Genomic DNA, 23,693 nt, shown 5'->3' on the forward strand with positions numbered 1-23,693 from the left:
AATGCTCTGAGTCCCGTGCAACCATCAAGCCCTTTCTCGAGAGGACACCACGAGGGCCGGGACAGAGAATGTCCTGCACGGCCACAGATATGAACAGATCTACCAGGTTCTGAAGTCCCAGGTCTCAACACCACTCTCTAGACACCCCGAACGGTAGAGCCAGAAGGGAGATGGGCTGCAGATAGGCTTCTTCGTCGGTCTCCCAGTGCTCCCAGGGTGCAGTGGCCTTAGAATGGCTCTTCTGATCCTGCTGCTTCAGCTGCCAGGCGGCCTCCCCAGGCCTGAGCCCTGCCCCTCCCCTCTTTCTGGGAGCCGGGTCAGTCAGCACCTGCATTTCTCAAGCTCCCATGGTTTCTCCCTGCCTCCACCGTCCCAGCCCTGCTTGGTCACTTACAGCCATCTGGGGATGGTCTCTGAGAAACCTAACCTCTAGCCCATCTCAACACTCCCCTCCCACGTAGCCTCTATCCTCAAGAATGCGGTCTGCAGGGCCACCGGGCTCTGTGATGAGGTTTCTCCTCATCTCCCTGGTCACCAGCTAACCAAGTGGGGCCCACTGCCTCGCCTCTGCCCGAAACAAGTGATCACATGTTAGCTCAGGGCACAGCCCAGACGGAACAAGCTGCTGACTGCTCCAGGGACCTCTGGGAGACTCGGAGACAGCTGGTGAATGCACGCCCTCCTGAGCAGAAGCACGAGGGCCTCTCTCCCTCCCAACGGGACTCTGAATCCCTCCCCTAGGGGTCACACACCTGGCTTACTCTCATGCTGCGGGGTTTCCTGAGGGCTTGTGGGGCCGCTGCTCAGGATTTCCCTGTAGGAAGACGAGGCCCGGAGAGTCACCGCTCCCTTCCCCGTGCAGATTTTTGTAGGATCCATGTCTGAAAAGGAAAGATGCAAAAGAGAAGCCTGAATCCATGGCTCTTGCAGGATTAAAGCAACAGTCAGCTAGCAACTCATGACAGCCGGGGAATGAGATGAACCTGCTTACAGCCACGCGAAGTCTTATGGTCAATGTGATGGTCAATGAGAATTAATTTGTGGGTGGAGGAGAGAGACGGATCCCATTTCCGGAGGTTTACCACGCATCATGAGGTTCAGGGAGAATGGAAGCAACAATGAGTTCTGTGTAAGTTATAATTATCAGCTGAAAACATTTCAAAATGAAAGCAGGTTAATTCCTTTCATTAGACAAGGCTTGGGTTGGTGAGTAGACTTCTGACCAATTAGTAATTTGTAATTGTAAGAACAATTCAAGAAAGAGTTGATGAGAGATTTCTCGAGCTTCCAGACCATCCTTCTTATGAAAGAGCAAGCTGGAAACATCAGTTGTTCCGGGAAAGAATCAAGTTGTTCTGAGGAAGAATTACCCTCCCTGCAGTTCTCCAGTGGAAAAAGGAAAAGAAAATCTTCTATCCACAAGGCAAGACCCTTAAAATGATGACGGGATAGCTGCCTGGAGCGAAAGATCATGGGCGAGAGCCTCACATTTCACACTTAATGAAGAAAATTCACACCAAAGAAAATGACAAGAAACACCCAATCCTTCAGTGAACAGTGTTCACTGCCCCCCGCTGAGTCTTCCCTGGGCCCTGATCTCTCCTACAGTTCACAATGGCCTAAGAGCACCCTCAGGGGCATCTTTCTGAATTCCATTGAGAAGGACTTCAAAACAGGATTCCAAAGATCTGGACGCTCATCCTCTAGAAAAACCAGGGATGAGGAGTCAAGAAACCGACATAGATTACACAGTTCTAGAAGGTACAGGTTTCCTTCCGTTCAGCTCAGCTGAACTGAATGCCACAGCTCAGTATTTCAAATTGCTCAGAGCACAGCCGGGATCTCTGACCTAAAATTGTCAAGACTGGGATTATGGGGTAAGACTTCAGGAGGGCGAAGGGCAGGATGGAGGCGCATACGTCCCCTCCTCCCCATTCCCACACCAGGACAGCGAGAAGTACGGCCTCCTCTTTCCTCCTTCCCAGTCCAGCAGCCTCTCCAGCAACTCAGACGGACCACTGGTGTTACAGAGGAGAACACGTCTGCCCCATCAGCACCTCTTCCCATCGAATGCAAAGCACAACAAGACAACGCAGGGCAGCCGGTGACTTGATGGGCATGTGACTTGTCCAACCCTACCAAGAGGACAAGTGACCGATATCACAAAAGCCTGGGAAAATGGATTCATGGTCCTTTCAGAAGGGAGGAGCTGCAAAATGACAGATCCAGCCCGTCCCAGGCTCCTGGAGACACAGCCAGATTGTCCCAAGGCCAGAGCATGCCACTGGGGCAAAGCACCGCCAGGGCCTCACTTGTGCCATTCCACACAGAAGGAAGCCGTGTGTCCAAGCCGGCACCTGACCAGCACCCTTGGTCGGAGAGCAATGGCAGGAAGGGGCTGCAGGTGAACTCGGGAGCTGGGGAGCACGGCAGAGCGTCTAGGATTGGCATCTAAAGCACCTGCTTCAAGTTCAGCCCAACTCAGAGGCTCTCTGTGTAGGCACATTAATTCTTGGGAAGACTGAAGTTTTAAATAAAGTACTGGGAGCTGAAAGCCCCCAGGGAGAGCCAGGTACCACGTGCACCTCCACGTATCACGCATCCCATGTACCAGAGCCCCGTGCCTCTGGACTGACCCTTCTCCTAAAGAGAGGACAGGCAAGGCATCTGCCAGTACTTCTCCAGACTCACTAGCTCCCAGGAGAAACACAGACACACAGGCACACAAACACACACACACGCGCACAGTAAAAAAGGAAACCAGCTAAGGAGGTGAGAGGGAAGAGCCCCTAAACATGCAAGAGTTAAGCCTCCAAGTCTTTGTTAGAAGGAAAGGAAGGAAAACCATGCATGATCTGCTAATAATTAAAAACGAAAAAAGAAACCAACCCAAGGAGAGATACCTGGAGGGAATACCAGGCCTGAAGAGCTTTTCACTGTCTTCACGGGAATTATTTTAACAGCAGAAACAGAGCGCGCACGTAAAGGGTCGGCAGTTGCTGAAAACACAAAAGGGTAAATGGTGCATCCAGAAAGGACATTTGGGAAACACTCAGGCAGCTGAGGAACTGGGCAGGGACAACAGGAGGAAGTCGCCCACACGAGAAGAACAATGGGAAGAGCAGTAGATGTGGTCGTCTTAAACAGCCTGCCTTCTCTCTCCTGAGTCCCCGCCAAGATGGCAGAGCCCCTCCCCCGCCCCCCCCATCCCCCTGTCGCCCATACACAGTTGGTCAGTGCTTGTCTGCACCTCCTGCCACACCAGGAACGTGCCAAGGCTCCGGACGAAGAGGTTTCCAGACACGCCAATGGCCTGGCACACAGTAGAAGGGAAGAGCACTTAGGGTCTGAGGGGCCCCTGGGAGAATGCCGGGGTGTCTGTGCTGGCGGCAGGGCTGTGAGGAGGAGAGCTCCGGCTTGGGCCCCTGATGAGTGCAGGAGGGAAGGGAACACGCTGATGAGCTGCCTCCCTGCCATCACAATGTCTGGGGTCCTTCCTGTGCCTGTTCTGACCACCAGTGGGGCCCTGTCCCTGAGCAAATCAGAACCTCCACCTGTTGGGCAGCAGAGGGTCTTGCTTAAACCCAGGCTGTTCTGGACAGGAGGCTGCCAGGCGTCCAGCGCATACTCAAGACTCCGGGCAACACCCACGTCCACAGCCCAGGATGCTGACCCCCAGGCAGGCCATCAGAGAGCTAGCAGAACAGCCCAGGACGTGGCCGGGGCAGCTGTCCTCATGTGCTGGGCTCCTCTGCTTCTCCCTCTGAAGTCTTCCCCAGGCCCGCTCACCTCCCCAGATCCTGGAGCCTCAGAGGTGGCATATCCCCAAACCCTCTTTTGTACCGCATGTGGGGAAGCCTCCCCTCCCCCCGCCTCTCCAGTGGGAGCTAGCAGAGATGGAGCTCAGGCCCTATGGTGCCAGGGTCACCCGACTGAGCCCACTCAGACATCTTCTGGCCCCATATCTATGTAATTACTGGGGGATAAGGGCTGCTGGGGAAGCAAGACCGTCACTAGTGCGTCAGTATCACGCTGGTGAGCCAGTCAGGGGACAGGAGGGGAGGCAGTCCCCTCAGCCGCAGAGCGCTCACCTTCCAGTCCCTCACGCTGCCTCACAAGGCAGTCACCAGCACATGGCCACTGATAAGTAAGTAGACAGTAACGAGCATGCTGCACATACGGAGATACAAACACGCTTGCACGGCGAGCCCACCGTCTGCTCCTTATGACCACGTGGGAGACTGGCTGGTGGGAGACTCCTGCTACTTCTCCCAGAGGAAGAAGCAAGAGGCTCGGTGCTACTCAGAGTCATCCAGCTCCTCGGGGAAATGGCTGGAGCTCAGCTGTCCTGGCCCGTGGCTCAGTGACTTCCCCAGGCCACCACGATGACCTTCAGGTGACATGTGCTGCCTCCTTTCCATATGAGGGCTGCGTCTTACTGAGTGGAGAGTGGACGCCATGCCCACCTGCTGCCCTCTCCCACAGCCCTGAAGTCTGCTCCGGGGAGGAACCCACAGGGACGGGGCTGGCGGCCGCACTGCCCTTCAACACCCCCTCAGTGTAACTTAGCCAAGATCGCCCAAGTCCCTGAGGACGCGTCCCACACTAGGAGTGGAGAAGGGGGGTCGGGGAGGGAAGCAAGGAGGCAAGGGGCACAGAGCAGCAGCTGGACACCTCCTGCCACAGAGGAACCGACCCCAAAACTACCCGGGCCCCCATCCCCCAGCCCTGCCGGGCTCCGCACCTTCCCTTCCCAACTGCCCCCCCGACTTCACACTTGGCCCTGTCTCAAGAGGAGTACTTGGCTGAACCAGATAGAAGTTACAAACAAAGGCCAAACAGGTCACGTTCTGAAATTACTCTGTGAGAGATGGTGTGTTCTGACGTGACTGCCCAATGACACTTTGCCCCTCTCTTTGAGACCATAAAATTTAGAAGCACGAGCAAGGATGGAATCAGTAAAACCCAGAATCTAAAGCAGGAATAAAACATTGCAGAACATCTCATTCCCTCATTTTCTAGCTAAGGGGACGCACACGCATAATGACAGTGGACCTCCCAAGATGTCCGTCCGTGAGCAGAACCAGGACACAAGCCCATACCTCATCACTCGGCCCAGGCTGCCCTGCAGAAGTGACAGGGGAGCCCTGGAGGCTGGCTACGTGGGCAGCCATGTTGAGAGGCTAAGGAGGAGAGAGCACAAGGCACATGGGGCCTCAACGGTCATCTTACCCGTCACTCACTTCCCACTTAAATCTTTTGTCCTAAAATTTTTAAAAACTGAAAACCGAGGACACACATGAAACTAATGCCACAGAAGTAACTGATTTCAGCAATCAGAGGTTCTTGCCTCCAGGTCAAGGCTGGGATGGGTTCACTCTTTACAGCCACTGAAGATAAAATGCCAGGTAAGGGAGGCCCCAGGCTGATAAAGGCCATTTGCACCAGGCAAAGTCCTCACCCGGTATACCTGACCTGTTGTCATCCACATCCTGTGAATGAGGGACAGGTTTTACCATGTGACCTCACAGTGGGAAAGAGCGGCCTCAGACCCATGAGAGGCAAGAATGTGCTCCCAGTCTCAAGGTCGGCATGGGAGACAGGTCTCTGGTTCACAGCCCAGTGTAGCCAGTGACTGCTGGTACTGGGAGCAGCCCAGGCCCCACACACTCCGTGCCGTCTAGAACTGCTTCGTAATCACCAGCTAGGCTTCCCCGCCAGTGCTTACCTTTGTCCTGCCCATTGCTGCCTGGCGCCAGCCCGTTGACCACGGCTTTAGAAGCACCAACGTCACATTCTGAAAGAGAGACAAAGAGCACAAGGCTTGTGACCATCTCTCCCCAACATTTATTGAGTCTTGTGTGTGTGTGTGGCATGCTGGGGACAGGCTGGCTTTCTCAGGCCTGGAATGGGCCCCCTTGGGCACCACATGAGAATTCTGAGAATGCTGTGTGGCCTGAACCAGGAGAGAACGCAAAAGCTGTTTGGGGATGGGAAGTATGTGGTAGGTGATGTAAATTCTCCTGCCTCCTCGCTATGGCTTCATTGCTGACATTTTTTAAAAAATCTGCTTCATTCCCTCAGAACAGCATCTCCTGAATGACAAAGGCTTACCTACTCCCTGGAAGGCCGGCTCAGTTGCATCCGCGAGTGTCCAGAGTGAGAGCTGTCAGGGGACGGAGACCTCAGGCTCTCCGACCACCTCCTTCACCCCACCCAGACCCCCCCACCATCAGAGGCATGCTATCTGTCCCCTGGAATGTCTCTGGACACTGCACCTCATCCCCCCTACCCATACTGCCTCCATTGAGGCTCTTCGGTTACTGTCCCAGAGATGACCTGGCTTCCCCCACCGTGCCCCCTGCCTCTGTTCTGTCCCTTCTCCACCCTAGTCAGTCGGCCTCCAGACAGTACTTTCTAGCTCCTGATTCAACCATGGCCCTCCCTGGGTCACAAAGCCCCTGGGTGCAGGACTCAGGACAATGAAACAGAACAACGCAATAGGATCTTCTACAACAACTCTACTGTAAAGTAGATGGTATTTTACCTCTGTTCTGAGAAAAAAAAATATTGGGGTTTAGTTGGGAATTCAATCATGCATATAATTTCTATGAGAAAAAACATATTCTGAGTTCTCCAAAATGTACAAATGATTGTTTGGAATACAATTTTTTAGTAAGTTGGATGACTTATATCTTGGCATACCTGGTTATATTTAAATTAACTGATTTCCTGATAATTAAAAACAAGCAAACAAACAAGCCCGCGGGGCCAGCAGCTACCTCAAGGACAAAGTCTAGGCAATTTATACTGGATTCTGGGCTCTCCTAACCATTGGTCCGACAGCCTTTTCCTGCTGCATTTCCCTCCTCCCCTGCCTGCCAAACCCATCTCCTCACAACCCCGGAGCTTGTCAGATACTTCCAGATCTTTAGGCTTGGTTCCTGCAAGACCCACAGCTGGAATGCCTCCTCCCCGTTCCTTACATTGGGGAAAACCCTGTGCCTCCTTGCTTCCTGCGCCTTGCTTCCCGGGAATGTCACCTTCTCTAGGTCAGCGGAGACCTTCCTGAGTCTGCTCCGCTGAAGGCACTGAGAGCAGCCTCGCCCTCCTGGGTGGCTTGGAGTAACCCCACCCCCATCCCCACCCCCACCAGCCAAGAGCCAACAAAGCCACAAATACAATCACAACACCTATGGTTTCTTAAACATCTATTTGCCTGGATCTGAGGATCCATGCTAACATTCCGTAAGTAGCACCTCATCTTTATCCTTCAGATCCAGTCCCCTGGAGCTGTGAGACAGGAACTCCTATTTCACAGATAAGACATTTGAAGCGCAGAGAGGACGCCAGGCCTGCCTAAGATCACTATGCTGGGGTCTGAATTCTGGTCTGCTCCATCTCCCAGGGCAATCTCTCGCCTCCAACAGGAAGGATTTTTTTTTATTTTAAAAATTTTAAATTTAAAAATTTAAGATTTTAAAATTTTTAAAATTGCAGGACACCTGGGTGGCTCTGTCATTGAGCGTCTGCCTTCGGCTTGGGTTGTGATCCCGGGGTCCTGGATCGAGCCTCACGTTGGGCTCCCTGCTCGGTGGGAAGCTTCTTTCTCCCTCTCCCACTCCCCCTGCTCCTGTTCCCTCTCTTGCTGTGTCTCTCTCTGTCAAAAAAAATTAATAAAAAAAAACCCACTTTATAAATAAATAAATAAATAAAATTTAAAATGGCTCCTGTATAGTCTATAAATACAAACTAAATACCTTCTTTATGAAAGAGCTTATATACGATCTCCCCAAATGCTGGGGCTGAAGCCCCGTCCCAAATCCCAGGAGCTCCTCTGGCTGAGACTAGATCACCCACCTAGGCTCTCCTGTCAGCCTCCCTGACATGGCCCACATGGCCGGGCCCGCCCGTACTCCTGGGTCCAGACATGAGCAGGGCCAACACCCTTCCCGACCAGCATCCTGGACCTCCCGACACTGGCCCCATAGGTTCTCTCCTGCTTGCTGCCCCATCCACCTCCAGATGAAGCCTAATTCTCCCAGATGTCAGTATCTCCCTCGCCCCTACATTCTTGGGAGGGAGGGAAGGAGGGTGCTGGCCAGAAATCCAAGTAAAAGAAGTATCACAGGTTCTGTCACCCCATCTGCTCTTTCTGTCACTCTCTCTTCTCCCTGCACCTGTCGGAGTTCTTCTTCACTATCTCCTCTCTGGGACTGCAAGCCTTGCTTCGGGCCCCCTCAACGCTAGCCCTGGGGCAGCCTCTCAGCTGCTACCAGGCCCAGCCCCATGCATTTCCTTTCCTTTCCTTGCTTTCTTTTCATGAAACATAGCGAAACTTGAAGAAAATTTGCAAAATTGTCCCAACACCTCCGATTCTGATCTCTGCGGCCCGGTGTGCTGGTACCCATAGCCTGGCTTTGCCTCAGCTCCACCACACACTGGCTGGTTATGCCAGGCAAATCCTCCTCCTCTCCAGGCCTCAGATGCCCCATGTACAGAATAGGATGAGGTACACCATGCTCCCCTTCGCGGGTCTGCCAGGAGAATGCAATGAAGAACAAACCAAAGCCCCTCCCCTGGTGACTGGCAGTCCAGTCCAAACTTGAAATAAAATGAATGCATCAGTATCTTTGGGGTAAATACCCAGCAGAGCAATTGCAGGGTCATAGGGTAGCTCTATTTTTAACTTTCTAAGGAACCTTCACACTGTTTTCCAAAGTGGCTGCACCAACTTGCATTCCCACCAACAGTGTAGGAGGGCTCCCCTTTCTCCACAACCTCTCTGACTGCCTTGTTCATTTTTGCCATTTTAACTGATGTAAGGTGGTATCTCAATGTGGTTTTTGATTTGATTTCCCTGATGGCTAATGATGATGAGCACTTTTTCACATGTCTGTTAGCCATTTGTATGTCTTCTTTGGAGAAGTGTGGGTATTTACCCCAAAGATACAGATGTAGTGAAAAGGGGCACATATACCCCAATGTTCATAGGCACAAACACCCCAATGTTTAGCAATGTCCACAACAGCCAAACTGTGGAAGGAGCCAAGATGCCCTTCAACAGATGAATGGAAGAAGATTGGTCCATATATACAATGGAGTATTACTCAGCCATCAGAAAGGATGAATACCCACCATTTGCATCAACATGGATGGGACTGGAGGAGATTATGCTGAGTGAAATAAATCACACAGAGAAAGACACATGGTTTCACTTATTTGTGGAACATAAGGAATAGCATGGAGGACATTAGGAGAAGGAAGGGGAAAATAAAGGGGGGGAATCAGACGGGGAAATGAACCATTAAGAGACTATGGATGGAGGGTTTTAGAGAGGAAGGGGGTGGGGGGGGACGGGTGAGCCCAGTAATGGGTATTAAGAAGCACGAATCGCATGAAGCACTGGGTGTTAAACACAAACAATGAATCATGGAACACTACATAAAAACTAGTGATGTACTGTATGGTGACTAGCACAATTTAAAAAATTACATAAATAAATAAATAAAGCATCATTTTCATACTTCTCTTTCCACCAAAGGTTAACACAAATGTTTTCTACATAGCTGCTTTCTTCCTCATGATCACTTTTAATAGTAGCACAATATTCCACCAAGTAAATACACATAATGAACCATTCATTCCCCACTTTCACGTAGGTGATGTTTTTGTTTCCTCTGAATTAAGACAGGAATTCCCAAGAGGGGGATTATCAGGTCAGAGGGTCTGGATTTTTTGGACTCTTTCTATAAAATGCCTCCTAGCACCACGCCTGAGAGTGAACCTGGGAGAAGTCCCGCAGGCCTCAGGCCTGGCCACACCCTCCCCTCTTCCTCCCGCACTTATGCATGCCAGGAGCCACAATGCCTGCTTAGGCTCATCCTGGTAGAAGACCCAGAAATTTTAGCTGCAGAGCAGAGGTTTTAAATTTAAAAAAAAAGAAAAGAAAAGAAAAAAGGCATTTCCCAGCCTGTTTTAAATGACCACAAAACCAAAAAGCCAAGCAAACAAAAAGAAAAAATGAATTACAAAGCAGGAGCTCCTGGCAGTACCCAAGCCCACTTGGAGGGGGAGAAAAGTGTATTTCTTCTTCACGTGCAGCAAAAGGCTCAGAACAAGGCAAGTCCCTCTCCTTGCAAGGAGGAGATGTGAGCTGATAGCCTAGGACAGAACACTGGCCACACGCCGGGCATCGTACACGGGAGGGACGTTGTCACTTATTCCTCAAGGAGTCCCAGTGAGCCGGTGTTTTCATGCTGTTTCACAGAGGAGAAGCCCCTGCAGGCCAGAGGCCACACAGCTGGTCTGGGAGGAAGCCAACTTGAGGCCCTGTGCTGTTCCACCTGGAGCCTGCCTCGGTCCTAAGCACATACCGTCCTGCACAATTTAGGATTTGGCTAAGAGGACACTGTATGTTGTACATGGAAAGGATTGTTTTTAATCTGCAGAGATCTCTAATGACACTCCAAACATAATACAGAATTAGGAGACCCCTGAATGAGCGGCTACTTGGTCACCTGCCCCATACCCCACAGCCTGCGGGCCTCGGGAGGCTCCAGGGCATACACAGAGCCAAGGTGGGCCTTAATCTCCAGAGGGAAACTTCTCTGCCTTGAATTCTGGGCTGGACAGCTGACAGCTCTTGGCTGCATAATGAGTAGGGACCTATTCACTTCTCTGACCTCGCTAGCCTGCACTTTCTACCCCAGCTCTAAACTAAAAATACCCCAAACTGGTCATTTCTTTACATGTTGATTTTTTTACTACCAAAGGCATAGCAAGAATGTGAACAACGGTTCTTCCAGCCTCGATGGAGGGAGTGTTAGATTAGCTCGCACCCTGGGGCAATTACGGTCAATTTGTTTCCTTCTGCAGCCGTCACCAGGATTAAACAATGCCACTGAGGTGTACACATATGTCAACATTTATCACCCAGGATACTGAAAATATCTGCAGTTCAAGGCATGTCATTTCTATCTCAATAAAGTTGTTTAAAAAGAGAAAAAGGGAGATATTATAAAGATTAGGATATGGTTCATGTTAAGCCCAGTGCTTAACACATAGTAGGCACTCGTTAAATCATTCATAACGAAGGCGATAGTAGCAACGACAACTTATGACAGGGCTATGGCGCTTGCCCAGGTCTCAAAAAAATGAAAAATGAAATGCAATTGGGGCCTTAAGAAAAAGTGGGAAATCTGGGTAAACTACCCAGTCTTGTAGATTGGTCCGGAAGAGAAAGACAGGGTTTTAAATGGCTTACCAGAGCTCATGGTGGTAACAGGACAAATCTTCTGCTACTGGGGCTCCGAAATGCTCTGCAGGAAAACAGACAACAACACAACACAACTGATGAATGGCAGCTTCACAGGAAGTCCCCATCGTGTGCATGAAAAATGCAGACACCACATGTAACCAGGAGTCACCTGGCCAGGCTCCTAGTTCTTGGTTGGCTGCCTACAAACATGACCCTGACCTTAGGTACAGCACTCAACCTCCTTGGCCTCAGTTTTGAACCTGTACTTGGTTTAGATACTAAGCAAGATCTCTTCCACTTCTAAGATTCTATTAAAAACCTTAAGTTCCATGAGTCCGCATAGGTCAAGGAGAGGGTAAAGGCAAGAGAGAACCAAATTGTAGGAGAAAGAGGTAAAAATCACAACACAAAATGATTATCAGAGGATAGTAAGTTTATATACATATAATTATGCAAATGGAAATGTTCTAGATGCCTTAAATACATTCATTTGATCCTCCCAATGGCCCTACAGAGTAAAGCACTGACGCTGTATTAGTTTACATGGATAAGCAGACCAAGGTACAGAGGAAGGCACAGCTTGGTACAGGGACCCAGACAGAGAGACTCGAAGGCCCAGGCCATCAGGTTCTGCATCCTACTGGCCTGAGGGGGTGAGAGCGGAAGGCACTCTCCTGATTCACAAAGACCACCCCCTCATTTAGTATGGTCTCATCCCAAGTCTGCAGTAACCAATGATCTGCTTTCTATCACCAGAGTCTAACCCTGCCCCTAGAATGTTACCCCTGGCAGCACGGTGTATGTATGTTCTCATACCTGACTTCTCTCACTTAGCACACCACCAGCGTGGTCTATTTCTGGCCATTGTGTGGGGTCTATTTCTGGACTTCATTCTGCTCCATGAATCTGACTTGAGCCCGTAACTCACTGTCTTGATTACTCCAGTTTTAGACTAAGTCTTGAAATCTGGTAGTGTGAGTCTCCCAACTTTGTTCTTATTCAAAAATCACTTTTTTTTTTCAGAAATCATTTTTTGGCTCTTCTAGATCCTTCGCATTCTCACAAAGTTGAGAACCCTACCCACTTCTACCAAAAACAAAACAAAAAGCATGCTGGACTTTTGACTGGGATCGTGTTGAATCTGTACATCAATCTGGAGGGAAATTGACATTTTACCAATATTGGATTTTCTAATTCCAGAGAGTAGACCCTCTGTCCCCTTACACAGGTCTTTCATTTCTCTCCACAATATTCTGTAGTTTCCAAAACACTGGTCTTGCAATATTTTGAATAGAAAGGCCTAAGTGAACATACTGGAAAGACAATTTGAAAAACAAGAATTCAGGATATGCAGAACCTTGCTATTTCAAGTGTGGTCCAGAGACCAGCAACACTGGCATCATCTGGGTGCTTACTAAGAGTGCAGAAACTCAGACTCAACCTATGGGGACTGAATCTGAATCTGCATTTTAACAAGATCTCCAGCTGGTTTCTCTGCACTCAAAAATGTGGGAAATAAATAAATAAATAAATAAATAAATAAATAAATAAAATGTGAGAAGCAATAAGGGAGAGGAAATCAACTCCCTAGTTTATGAATTATGCAATAAGAAGGCCCAGGTATTGGGGCACCTGGGTGGCTCAGTGGGTTAAGCCTCTGCCTTCGGCTCAGGTCATGATATCAGGGTCCTGGGATCGAGCCCTGCATCGGACTCTCCACTCAGCAGGGAGCCTGCTTCCCCCTTCTCTCTGCCTGCCTCTCTACCTACTTGTGATCTCTGTCAATTAAATAAATAAAATCTTAAAAAAAAAAAAAAAAAGAAGGCCCAGGTATGGTCTGAGGGTCTGCATAAGGAGACATGCGTTAGTTTCCTTTTTAACACACTGAAGCCAGGCACTGGCTTCCTGCATGGGTGGCTGCCTTGCTCACTGTCCTTGGAACAGAGTAGAATGCTAGGGGCAAGAAGAAAATCATTCCAAGTCCTCTGCTGCCCAAATCAGCAGTAGCTTGTCTCCGTCAAATACACCTGAGACTACCCGTGACCTTCAACAGCCCCTGACCCGTGGAAACATTTGTTCTTTCAGTGAAGGAACACAACCTGCTGTATTCTGTACGCCCTCATGGCTTTCAATCCCGGTTTTAGGGCACCCTAGTTTGGCTCCAGGACCAAAAGGGCTGTTATGATAGCATCCAAACATTTTTATTTTTTAAAATAATTTTAAGTTTCATTAAGGTTTTCTTCAACTTTTAAACTGATTTAAAAAGGGCTTTTGATTCAAGCATGATTAAAAAGGGCTTAATAAAATGTGAATTTTCTTTCTTTACAATCCTTTCTAACCTCTATCTGCAGAAGTAGCATTTACATATAGTTGCAAATGTAAATGTCTGGCCAGCTTTGTGTTTTACTTTTTAAATTAAAGATTTCATGAACATCTTTCTGGATTTTTACCCAGTCATCATATCCATTATTTTAATGGCTATATAATATTTTATTGCATTAACCCTCCATAATTCATTTACAACTTCCCTCTGGACAGTTCTGTTTTAATTCATCTCCATTTTAAAAATAAGTACATAGCCCAAACGCATTCTTAGGCCAGGAAAGAGATGAATGGAAATGTCCTACGAACTAAACAAAAAAGATGCCTCAACTCACACATGATGAATATCACCATCATACTTGGGTAGCCCTTTGTGCATGTAGTATTTTTCAACATAGACACTAGTAATTTCTAAGTGTCAGCCCCACTCTTGCTTGCAAATGGATCTAATGTACATCCGGTCGGGGAGAGTATCTCACATACCACCACTTGGCCACAAGTGCCCAGCAACCACAGTAGAGGTCAGCTGCAGCACTCCTGGGAGGCTCCCCCAATGCCAGGTGTTAACCAGTTAGTGGCTGGATTGTAAGATGGAAGAAGGATGGACCCAGAGTGCTAGGACACTATTTTAATAAAGGACTAGCATGACAATAACGAGTGACACCCACCCCATGCAGGTGAGCCCTGCTCTGGGTCATGGGTTCTGTGGCATGCTCTCATTTGGTGACTGAATCAGCAGCGGGTAACACAAGGGAGGAGGGGACGATTTAGAATAAAATAATAAAATAAGATCTGCAGCAAGAGTGGCAGTGGTGGCTGTGCCAAGGAGGGAGCCGGGTGTCCAGTCCTCACCAGTGGAGGTCCAGCCTATCCCAACGATCGCAGGACCCAATTTCAGCTCTCATTCTACCCAACTCAGGCTCCTTGATTTCCCACCTCTGTTCGGAGGGCAATCCTCCAACCTCCCACAAATTCAGAACTACCCAAGCTTTTACCAATAAACCCCATTTCCATCTGAGTTCACAAGAGGCAGTTTCCAGTCATTTGAAACCCAAGAATCTTGACCGGCACCAGGTGGGGGGACAAAGCAGAGTGCTTGGTCAAAAGCAGGACAAAGCAGGGGTCCCAGAGGTTTCATTCCAAGAGAAGAATCTTCATTCCTCTCTCCTGAAGTGAGGCCATCCAGATCTGAATATCAAGGGGGCTCAGCAAAGGGTTTTCTCTCTACAGCCTCAAGAGCTCCGAGTCAGGGCAGCGAGGCTGGGATTGGGACGCCGCACAGAGAGAGTCCCACCAGCATGCTGTAATGTAAGCCTTGAAAGTCGTCATCTAGTCCCTGCGGTTTATTCAGAGATAATGCAAGCTATTAAAATCACATGTAGAATGTGAGAGTTTATTTTACATAAAACCCCCTGACACTTAATATTTACTTAAAAACTAAGCTGTAAAGGGTTTGATTTGGTTGAGAACATGATGCCATGTCTTTGGAATTTCTCCCACAAGTCGCCTCCAGAGGAGGCAAGCACCTTTGGGTAAAAGCCAAAAAGATAAACAGCGCCGTCTAGTGGCAGAACCATACAGCTCCAAGTGCACCGCGATCCCCCAGTAAATCACAGGAACCTCCTCAGAGTCACAGCTTGGGTGGGCCAGCGAGGATCAAACCTGGGCAGTCAGGACCTACCGTACTTGGGTAAAGGGCCACAGCATCAACACAGACATTCCGCCAGAAGAACAAAATGTAAAGTAGCCAGACTTGTTAAGAATGCATCTGGATAATTAATGGTTCTGCGTGGTCCCTCCCTAATTCCACGACCCTATAATTCTGAGATAAGTCTTGATGACACAGAGTGAATAATTACTAAAAAGCAAAAGTTATACTCGTGCTTCCAGCTCAAATCGGATCCAATAACTAAATATGGGTTGTTTACTGGGGAAGGAAAGAAGGTCCTTCCTTATAAGGATAGTTCAAGGATGTAGGACAAGGGAAGAATTAAGTTTGTCTGTAAAAATGAACTCAAGGTCCAGCAAAGATTCTTGGAAAAGAAGGAGACTCAGACTGACCTCTCACAAAAGGTGCTCCAGCTTCTCCTATGCCCTATGGTGTTTGGCTTCCATTGTTTCTCCCCACATATATACTAAGGGCGTGTACACGTACACACACACACACACACACAATTTTAAGTTTCCATAGGAGAGCCACTGTGTCATCCTCAGGACCAAGCACTCAGTGGGTGCTCAGTCATGAATACTGTCCTTGTCTCTATTTAGCCTTCAGAACCTAATTTTGGAGTCTTCTCTTCAAGACAACCAGGACCCTCCTTAAATCCAACATAGCTGTCTAAAAACAAGCTAGCTTCCCATTCCAACCAAACCCTGGTTATACTCTGCCTTTGAAATCCAGTCTGGGACTTGATTTGATATATTTGCAGCTACTTCCTTCCAATGGCTTGAAAAGAATAGTGACAGCTCACAAAGGCCCAGAATAAATGCTTGGCCTTATTGCTTTTTATACTTTGCTGACCCGCACGGCAAAGTCAAATTTCTCCAATTTTTCAACAGCTCATCCTCTTCTCAATCTCTATTAATGGTCATTTCTCTCCAAATGCACTCTCCACCTTGTTGAAGAGGGTGCAGAAGGTTCTCCACAAAGCCAGAAAGGGTACACACTGAGCTGCTGGCACTGCCCTTTCAAGGGAGGAAGATAGATCAACTTAACCCTGACATTAACTTAGGTATGGAATCCCATGACATAGCCGGGGGGGGGGGGTTCAAAACACAACAGGCATAAGGTTTTTGTGAAAAGACCGATGTTTCTGGAGAGGGAGCCACCAGAGGAAAACACATTGGAAAGGCCATCCCCCACATCCTCTCATTGCCTCCTGGAGTCTCTCCAACTGGTTTCCGCTCTAACCAATTATCTGAAATGGCCTTCAGAAAGATTTCCAGTGCAGACACAGCCAAGCCCAACACTGGCTTCTGCACTGGTCAGGGCCTCACTGACCTTTTCCACTGAATTTAAAACACTTAACTCCTTCTTCCTCCCACACACACTTTTCGGTCCTGGTTTCTAAGTGTCACTGTGGGTTGGTTCACATCAGGCCAGGACGATCTTCTTTGTGGATCAAGGCTCCCATAGTTCTTCTAGGAGTTTAAAGACCTCAAGGATCCCACACCGGGTCCTCATTCCTTTCTATCTTCAAGCTCACTTCCTTGGGGATTTTATCAGGAATACAAGAGCCAGAAGGATGCATGAAGGTTACCTAGCCCATTTCCTTGGCTTTCTGCCTGTTTTGGAAGGATGTTCCATGAGCCCCCTCATGCCACAGAGCTGGCAACCCACCCACCCATTCTCCACTTTCCACTTCAACCAGGACAGCTGTGCTTTTGTTGATTTCATTCATTTCTATTTCCTGAGTTTGCCTTCAATGATTGGGTTCTGCAGCTACAAGAAAAAAAAAAAAAGGCTCATAAACCAGCAATCCAATCCACATCCTTACTGAGGTGCAAAAACTTAGATTCAGAAAAAGTTTCTCTTTGTCTTGCTTTTTACTTCTTCTAGTAAGGCCCCTTTTCCTCTTTTTCCTCCTCAGGTCACCTGTAGCTTTTGGCATCTTGGCAAAGGATACAGAATCAGTCCTCCACAGCCAATGCACAGACTGGCCAGTGCCATTTCCCCTTTTAGGACCTTCCAATATCATCCTATTACTCAGTGAACACCAAGTCCCAATAAACAGCGACAAGAGATGGTTGAGTCTGATACTCATCTCGAGCCCACCTTGCCTTCCAGTCTGTCTCTGCCCCTCCAATCAGGCCTCGTGCATTGAGCCCAGTAGACAGTAAGCACCCTCTGGCCAGGCCGGGTCTTGTTCATCTCTAGCTCCCAATGTCTGGGATGGCGGCTGGCAAGTGCCAGTTAATGGTGGAGTGAATCACTGACCCTCGCACACACCAGTCAGTGTGCACAGACCTACTTCTCACCTCCCCCATCCTACATCTCCTCCCCCATTTGTCACTCCCCTCACCCCACACCTGACAAGCTGTTTGGTCTAGTCAATTCTTTCTTATTCAGGAGTCATGAGCCAAAGCCGCCTCTGGGCCCCCAACCTCACACTCACACTATATCCTTCTACCTCACTCCTAGACCATGACCATGGCCGAGAAGCCTCAGAACCCCCCAGAGAGCCATGGAGGGCCACACTGTGACTTGAGCTGTGGAAGACATCCTGGGGGTCCCATTTCCATGGGGAAAACAATCCACAGAGTCTATGTGAGCTCAGAGGGGCTGGCTGGGAAGTACAGGGCAAAAGGAAAAAAAGGCACCAAACTCCTAGGAAAGAATCATGGTAACTAAGATACAGTCCTGGTGACACCATTCCAACAGTATTTCTCTTACTGTTGGTAAGCACCCAGGACATCGCATCGCCCAGAGGAGACCAGCGTGAATCACACAGCTGCGGTCTTTGAGGCCACCATAGAGCTGTAGGGTGACAGACATGTCCCACTGAAATACAATACGAGGGGTAGCCCTTCTGCGAGCAATCTGAGCTATGTGCTACAGGACCACAGGAAGAAAAGGAGTAAGTTCTGCATGGGACAGAGAATCAAGAAATGAACGCTAACATTTTCAAATGTTCAGTGACCTACTTCTCAGCTTACTTCGCAATATCTCACTTTGGGAAACAATGATCTAAAAACTGAGGTCCGGATTCCTGACTACATCAGCAGGCCATGTAAGGTAAGATAAGGTCCCAGTGAGCCTTTCATGTTGCTCCCTCCATGTACTCAGCGAGCCCTAAACCTCACGGTACCAGACCATCATTCCTGCTGCACTCTGAACAAGAGTTCCCCTTTCCCAGTCCTTCATCTCACGGTTTCTTCCCACTAATAACCTTTCCCTCACCTCCCCAACCGTTAACACCAACCCTAGCGGCCAGATACACTGGTCCAGCAAAAAATACGGGTTTTTATTTGGGTTTAGTTTTGTTTCTAATCCCCACTAGAGGTCATGCTGATAAGGAACTCATTTTAATAAGACTAATTTCTAAACACAGAATTCAGAAATCTGATGTCCAAGCTTCCATTAAAGTTATCACACTGTCATCCCAGACCCTTGCCAGAGACAGATCAGACCCAGAGCTGGACAGCTAATTACCAATACACCTGCAATTGTGTTTTACCTTTTATACTTAAATGAAGCTTTTAAATAAACATATAAAGTTGATTCTGCCAATTGCCAATAAGCAAGATACAGCCTCCAAATAGTTTCAAGTCTTATAAATGCAATATTATTTGAGCTTCAGATAAGAGAATTCGGATGCTAAGTTGTAATTGCATGTTACATTATCTATGTATTAAAATGCATGGTTTGGGGGCGCCTGGGTGGCTCAGTGGTTTAAGCCTCTGCCTTTGGCTCGGGTCATGATCTCAGGGTCCTGGGATCGAGCCCCACATCGGGCTCTCTGCTCAGTGGCGAGCCTGTTTCTCCCTCTCTCTCTGCCTGCCTCTCTGCCTACTTGTGACCTCTCTCTCTCTGTCAAATAAATAAATAAATAAAATGCATGGTTTGTAGCATACATAATAGAGAGGGTTAATATCCTGATCTTACAGTATGCTCATACTTACTGCCATGAAAAAAATTAAGAAGGCATGAAGAAATAATTCCCTGAAGAAAACTGCAAACAAACCCATGAGAAAATGTTCACTTAGCCTAATTTAAAAAAAAAAAAAAAAAGATGCAAATAATGACTATTTTTTCCACTTCTTAATTAGTCCACAAACTTAAAAACATTAATGCTCGGTGTGGACAAAAGCAAAGGCATCGACATTTTCCCACCTGGCCAGTGACACAACCGTTATCCCTGTTTTGAGCATAACACATCAAGAGCTATACACCTCAATCCCTTTGTGCTTTGGGGAATCTAGCCCAAAGAAAGAACCCCAAATGACAACAAAGCTACACAGAGATGTTTCTCGTGGTTTTATTAATAATAGTGAAAATTTAGGGGCGCCTGGGTGGCTCAGTGGGTTAAGCTGCTGCCTTCGGCTCGGGTCATGATCTCAGGGTCCTGGGATCGAGTCCCGCATCGGGCTCTCTGCTCAGCAAGGAGCCTGCTTCCTTCTCTCTCTCTCTCTCTCTACCTGCCCCTCTATCTACTTGTGATCTCTGTCAAATAAATAAATAAAATCTTAAAAAAAAAAAAGTAAAAATTTGAACACTCTCTGGTGTTCAGGGACAGGGGACCAATTACATGGCCACACACACCCGAGTGGACTATTGAACAGTTACAAAAATAACGGCCACGCAGACCACACAACATGGGAAAACACTTCTTATAAGGGTAAGTGAGGACAGCAGGGTGTAGGTCTGTGTGACATTTGTGCTTATAGTTATGTAAACAATAGAGCAGAACAAGGGGCGCCTGGGTCGCGCAGTCAGTTAAGCGCCGGACTCTCGGCTCTGGCTCAGATCGTGATCTCAGGGCCGTGAGATCAAGCCCGTCAGGCTCCAAGCTCAGCACAAAGCTTCTGCTTAGAGTTCTCTCTCTCTTTCTCTCTGCCCCCACTCCCACGCTCTCTGCCCCCCATCCCACTCCCAGAGAGACAGGCAGAGAGAGAGGGGGGAAGTAAGCTCCCTGCTGAGCAGAGAGTCCGATGAGGGGCTCGATCCCAAGACCCTGAGATCATGACCTGAGCTGAAGGCAGAGGCTTTTACCCACTGAGCCACCCAGGCGTCCCTATAGGCAACTTCTAAATTTCATTTCTATTTTCCAGATTGTTTGTTTCTTTTTATTTTTTAACCTTTTTAAAAAAGATTTCATTTAAAATTTAAAATTAAAAAAAAAAGATTTTATTTATTTGAGAGAGGGTGAGTATGAGAGGGGGGAGGGTCAGAGCAAGAAGCAGACTTCCCGCTGAGCCCAGAGGCCCATGCAGAACTTGATCCTGGACCTCTAGGATCATGACCCAAGTTGAAGGCAGTCACCCAACCAACTGAGCCACTCACGCACCCCTTTTTTAATGAAAAGTCATTTTTTCAGATCATACCTAGCACTTGAAATGCAACTGTGTAATATTTAGAACTTTCAGGAGAAAATTAAGGTGAGAAGCTAAAAAACATACCACTAACCATCTTGTCCATTAGCACATAGTCTCACATGATCTTCCCCAGGACTAACAGCAAATTCCCTAAGTGTGGGATTCCAACATTAATCGCCAGTGATTGCTTTTGTTTAATGAAGCCAAACTACTCCCGCATAGTTCCTTATGAGGACAAGGGGGGCAGTAAAACGACTAGAATGTTCAACCAGATTTCCTAAGAAGCAGTTGCACCAAAACGTTTAGTCTTAAAATAGTCAGCAGAGGCTGCCAGGTGACAACACACACAGTACCCCAGTGCTCCCCAGGCCTGCTTGCTGCCAATTCCCAGCCCCTAACCCGACTTCATGGCATTCCAGAGCCCTGAGCTCCTTCTCAAACTCTTTATATGTACAACTCTGGGCACACGAAATTTCTTAAACACGCATTGTTACCCAAGACAAGTCTTAAATACGAAAACTGGCCCATTTGTGTTTCCCAAATATGGCTCTGTCTCCAGAACCCAAACAAAGATGTCTAATTGCAGCATCCAGCACATTTGGAGCTCTCCACTGAGACAACCTAGAGAATTCAAACAAGGGCAGATTCCCAAATTCATGAGATAAAAGGGAAACATCTTAGCTCGTTTCAATCGTGAACACATAACCTTTAAGTCCGGGATACAGACGAGGCCTTTCTTGAGCAGCTGTCACTACACGATGCCTACCTGTAGGGAAAGCATAGCCACGGGCATTCTGAATCCTCAGAAGAGCCCAGGTTGGGCCAGAGTCTACAGGACAGGAAAAGGAGACTAAGAAGTTACTGTGTGTGACTGAAAGAAAAATCCTAAAACTCTGAAAAGGGGTCTGTTGGAGGCCGAGAACGGGAAAGAAGGGTGGGTTTCATACAGCAGGAGAGGTGTCCACTCTTAGAGACAATCCACAGCTCCCTCTGAACTTGGCTTTTGAACCACAACACTCCTAAGGCTATGCCGCACGTAGTATATCACACGGACGTCTGCGGCACAGGCCCATACCATGCTCAGGAATGAGGGAACAGAAGTTCCATTCAGTAAAAAGACTCCGGGTCTTTTGCAAATACATAACTTAAATACTTCAATTCATAATGCTGGCTTATTCAGGAATGGTTTGTTTTCCTTAAGGAGTTTTGAGATTTTACCGAAAGTACATTAACTTAGCAAAGAGCCAACACGAAACACAGAAAACAGTATCTTTTCTGGGAAAATCTCTCTTCTCAGTGGCATCTGTTGAATAGCTGAGGTAGAACACATATAGACCAGGCCCAGAATCAATGATCCTTTAACTCAGGCCTTGGAGGCTGAGGACTTCATCAGATCACTGGTCCCTCCAGTACTGAACGGGAAACCCTGACTTTCATTAATCGCTGAATTATCGGCGAACTATTTTGTAGCTACTTTTCTCTAGTCTCATCATCTTATTTTGCACTTATTTAGGCAATTTTTCAATATATCAGGTGCAAAATCTGCATCTAAGCATTTGAGAATACAATGCAAATTTCTGGAATAGGTTTTCTTCAAACTAAACTAAAATCACTAAAATATAGCAGCTAACTCATACATGGCAAACATTCAGTAGAAGTATATATTTTTAAATACCACAATTCTCAGACCAGACTACTTGGAAATAGACTGGCATCTATATTTTTATATAAATAGGAATAGTATATATATGCATATACACACACACATTTCTGCATTCAGTTGTTCTATGTACATCCAACTATATCAACCATCACTTTGAATGTAAATGGTCTAAATGTACCAATTAAAAGACAGATTGTCAGAGTGGATTACAAAAATGGAAGCCAACCAACCGTATGTTGTCTCTAAGAAACCCATTTTGACTACAAAGACACATACAGATAAAAAATAAATGCATGGAGAAAAATACGCCTGCTACCAGTTGCTACATGTGGTTAGTGGCTGCAAGAAAACAATAAAAATTCAGGGTGAGAATGGGGTTTGAATCCAAACCCTGCCAGGGCTGTGCAAATTGGGAAGTCCCTTCGTTTCTCAGCCTCAGTTTACTCACTTATAAAAGGAAATGGATAATACCGAATTTCATAAGGTGTTTCTTTTTTTTTTTTTTTAAAGATTTAATTTATTTATTTGACGGAGAAGGAGAGATCACAAGTAGGCAGAGAAGCAGGTGGGGGGGGGGGCGGGGAAGCAGGCTCCCCACTGAGCAGAGAGCTGGATGTGGGGCTCGATCCCAGGACCCTGAGATCATGACCTGAGCCGAAGGCAGAGGCTTAACCCACTGAGCCACCCACATGCGCCTCATAAACTGTTTCTAAGATTAAATCTAAAAATATATATGAAACCTTGTAAATTGTGTGGCAAAAGGAAAAGTGTTCTAGGAAAGAAGGTGCTGATTGAGCCCTGTGTCCCCCTTTGTTTACTGCTTTCACAGCACCTACCTGTACAAAACATTAAGCTTTATAAACTGAAGGTGAATCTAAGAACCAAGAAATCCATCTCTGGCTCTGCCTTCTGAAGCAAAGTCAGGCAATGAAAGACACTTGGTGAACGGAGAAACTCAGCCTCAAGGAAAGCTAAAGAGTCTTGCAGAAGCACTCAGAAAGTGGAATGCAGATCCCAGTGCTGGCTCCCAAGTCCAGACTCCTTCCGTTCCACAACGTGGCCTCAAAGAGGCGCCGCACAGTTCCTGCCTGAAGAACGACCCTCCTACATGAGGCTGTTCAGAGAACACACAGACCTAAAAGACAGCGACGACACATGCAGGGAACATTTTTAACCAGCTGTGGCAATAATCAACTCGATCAACCAAAACAAGAGATGGTTCCTGCCCTCAGAGACCTTAAATTCCACTTGGAGAGAGAAGACAAAGAGCCTTGAAACCTCAGAGAATCACTTAAGACAGCATGGGAGAGCCCCTAGGGACCGCCCTCTGCTGTAGCATACGCCAGCGAGAAGGACGCTTCGAGACTTACTGGGAAAGACCGGGACAGGCTGACCAAAGTACCCTTTGGTGAA

The 23,693-nt window shown here is 47.7% G+C and overlaps 1 protein-coding gene across 50 annotated transcripts in view; it reads right to left on the reverse strand.

Annotated features, from left to right (window-relative positions):
- SORBS1 (sorbin and SH3 domain containing 1) overlaps positions 1-23,693 on the reverse strand; it is a 225,338-nt gene that overhangs the window by 106,083 nt on the left and 95,562 nt on the right. For 25 of the 50 annotated variants that reach the window (XM_046026700.1, XM_046026697.1, XM_046026712.1 and 22 more), the window contains exons 3-6: positions 11,267-11,321; positions 5,729-5,797; positions 2,904-2,999; positions 753-881 (exon numbers count right to left, since the gene is read on the reverse strand). In XM_046026700.1, the coding sequence (XP_045882656.1) occupies positions 753-881; positions 2,904-2,999; positions 5,729-5,797; positions 11,267-11,276 (304 nt within the window). In that variant the 5' untranslated portion in view covers positions 11,277-11,321. The remainder of the gene's footprint in view (positions 1-752; positions 882-2,903; positions 3,000-5,728; positions 5,798-11,266; positions 11,322-23,693) is intronic. The other 25 variants (XM_046026710.1, XM_046026709.1, XM_046026682.1 and 22 more) reach the window with 1 other exon arrangement.

Source organism: Meles meles, chromosome 13 (genome assembly GCF_922984935.1).
Source record: "Meles meles chromosome 13, mMelMel3.1 paternal haplotype, whole genome shotgun sequence".
Classification (NCBI taxonomy): Eukaryota; Metazoa; Chordata; class Mammalia; order Carnivora; family Mustelidae; genus Meles; species Meles meles.